A 2,500-nucleotide genomic window follows, 5' to 3' on the forward strand; every position below is an offset into this window, starting at 1 on the left:
AAGATTGGTTAAAAATGCTAAGTAAGAGAAAGTTCAGAGAACTGAAAACTGCCGATGAAGAAAAAGCCTTGTTGGAAAAAACCTTTTCAAAATCAACAGATGTCTCAAATTGGTCTTTCAGTAATCGCTGCACAGTTGCAGAATGCAAGGCTGAACAAACAAGCAGCTAACAAAGAAGCAGGGTTCCAAGTGGAACGGGAAAAAATCCGAAGCCTGTACAAACATCACCATGACGGCAGAGTCGTTGAATTTTTTGGTTGACAATATTTTTTTAAGAAGTTTGGAAGGAGGATGGGTAAAAGTATTCGCCAAGAAGTTTGTAATGGCTGAAATTTCAGTGAAAATGTTTAGGACTATTTTTATAAAGAGCACAAGTGATCTTTATATAAAGATCACTAGTGACCTTTATATAAAGATCACTAGTGATCTTTATATAAAGATCACTAGTGATCTTTATACAGAGATCACGGTAGTCATATTTTCATTAATAATTCAGTGATAATTTCATTGTTTACGTATTGTACCCCGATTTCCTCCGAGACCGAAATCAAAACCCTCTCCGGGCTTAATTCAGAATGATCATTCTATACCGGCTGTAAAGATGTATGCACGTGACTGATTTCTGTCATCTGAGAGGATAATAGGCTCATGAATTATTTATGAGTTTTTGAAGTAATATATCAAACACGAGAAGGAGTTTTTCATCGGATATCCAAACACCGAGAAGCGAGTTGAAAAACGAGGCCGAAGGCCGAGTTTTTTAACCGATTTCGAGGTGGTTGGATATCTGATGAAACACTCCTTCTACTGTTTGATATTGATTCTCAAAGCAATCAGTATTTTAAGAGATATTTGGGATCAAAGTTGGCGAAATTTTATGCTAATTAAGACCACATATCCAAACTTCCTTCATGGTAGTGATTTCTTCTGTTTTTGGCTTATGAATTATTAATGAGTTTGAGAATGCTCCATAAACATTCATGTATTGTTATATTCTGACTGGAGCCTATCTCCCCCTCTCAGTTAGGGGAAAGTCGGGGATTTCGAATTGTGCAGAAACGAACTGAGTCGAGGTTCAGGGGAATAATTTGCATTTTCCTTTGTTTTGAACAATACAAAATGCTAATTATCCCCTGAACCTCTACTCTGTTCTTTTGTTGCTGCAGAATTCGAAACTAGCCTATTCTTCCAGGGATTACATGTTTCTGTTTCCATTAATTCCCTTTTCCCTTTTATTCATCAGTACATACAAGCCCATCACCCGGAGCGTGCAACTTACCTATTTTCGTTCAACGGCGTTTTCACAAGTAAGGTTATTTTTAGATTGAATTTCCCGCTAATGAAACTCCCACAGGAGCCCGATGACCAATTACAAGAAATTAAGCTGACGTCATTCGTTCACCGAACCGGAACTGCCTTTGTTTTTTGACCTAATTTACGGGAAGGGCTAGTCTAAAAATAAACCTACTTGTGAAAACGCCGTTTCACAGACGCTGTATGGAAGTTGCACGCTCCAGATGGGCTCGTGCTACATGTAACAGAGTCTCCTCTTCTCATCTACTTTTGATTTCTGTAAGGGCCAGCTATATTTGGATAACAACACTTGTTTCATCCTTTCTTGCACTTGCACATCCGCAGTCACTTTTGTGAAATTCACAAAAGTCTTCTCGAAGAAGGGCGATGAACTGTAGGCCCCATATCACAACCCTATGGGGCGTAAAAAGAACCCACACACTATTCACAAAGAGCAGGGCATGGAGTTCGGGGTGTTGTGGTCTGCCCTCTGTAGTAGTATATCATGGTTGAAACGGTAAACGCCCGGAGATACTAGCTACACTAAGCTACTCTAAAATCCCAGGGTAAATAAAGATGATGATGATGATTACGAGAGCTTCGTTCATCATAGGGGCAGGGTATAATCGGTGATTGGTAATTGACTTAATCGGGAATCATTAATGAGCTCGATATTGATAACCTACCGGAGAGAAGAGAGCTCGCCATTTTTTCTCCAATTCTTTTTCCAGGTTTTGTCGATTCACCTGAAATCTTTTAAGCTTTTGTAACTCTTCCTTCTCTTCTTCGCCCATTTCTTGAGCTGTATCTTCCAAATCTTCAACTCTGTGAACCAATTCATTGTGGTCCGCGCGAAGCCCGTGGTAAGCAAAATCGTAGAAGTCCCTCTTAAGATCTTCGCTACATTTACAAGTTTCGGATACCATCTCTCGTGTTGCGATGTAAAGATCCTCCAAATGCTCGCTGAGTGTTATTAAGAGATCTAATTTGACTAGGGTTTTCAACTGATCTTGTTTTACCTCCGGTACCTCTAAGCTTGAAGTTACGTATGTTTTAAGGTCACGGATGTACTTTTGTAATTTTTCGCTGATGCGACGCTCTCGAGCTTCCTCATCGGTCTCCTCAGAAACATTACAAGCGTTCATATCAATCGAAAGTTCATCCTTCAGAGCCTGAAAGAAAAATGATTTTTAAAAATTGGCTTGTT

At 39.5% G+C, this 2,500-nt stretch overlaps 1 protein-coding gene across 2 annotated transcripts in view; it reads right to left on the bottom strand.

The window, feature by feature from the left end:
• The window catches only part of LOC138018524 (uncharacterized), a 62,151-nt gene that overhangs the window by 11,471 nt on the left and 48,180 nt on the right, over positions 1-2,500 (bottom strand). For both annotated transcript variants that reach the window (XM_068865171.1, XM_068865170.1), the window contains one exon: positions 1,980-2,465. In XM_068865171.1, coding sequence (XP_068721272.1) covers positions 1,980-2,465 — 486 coding nt within the window. The remainder of the gene's footprint in view (positions 1-1,979; positions 2,466-2,500) is intronic.

This window comes from Montipora capricornis, chromosome 10 (genome assembly GCF_036669925.1).
Source record: "Montipora capricornis isolate CH-2021 chromosome 10, ASM3666992v2, whole genome shotgun sequence".
In the NCBI taxonomy this organism is placed as follows: Eukaryota; Metazoa; Cnidaria; class Anthozoa; order Scleractinia; family Acroporidae; genus Montipora; species Montipora capricornis.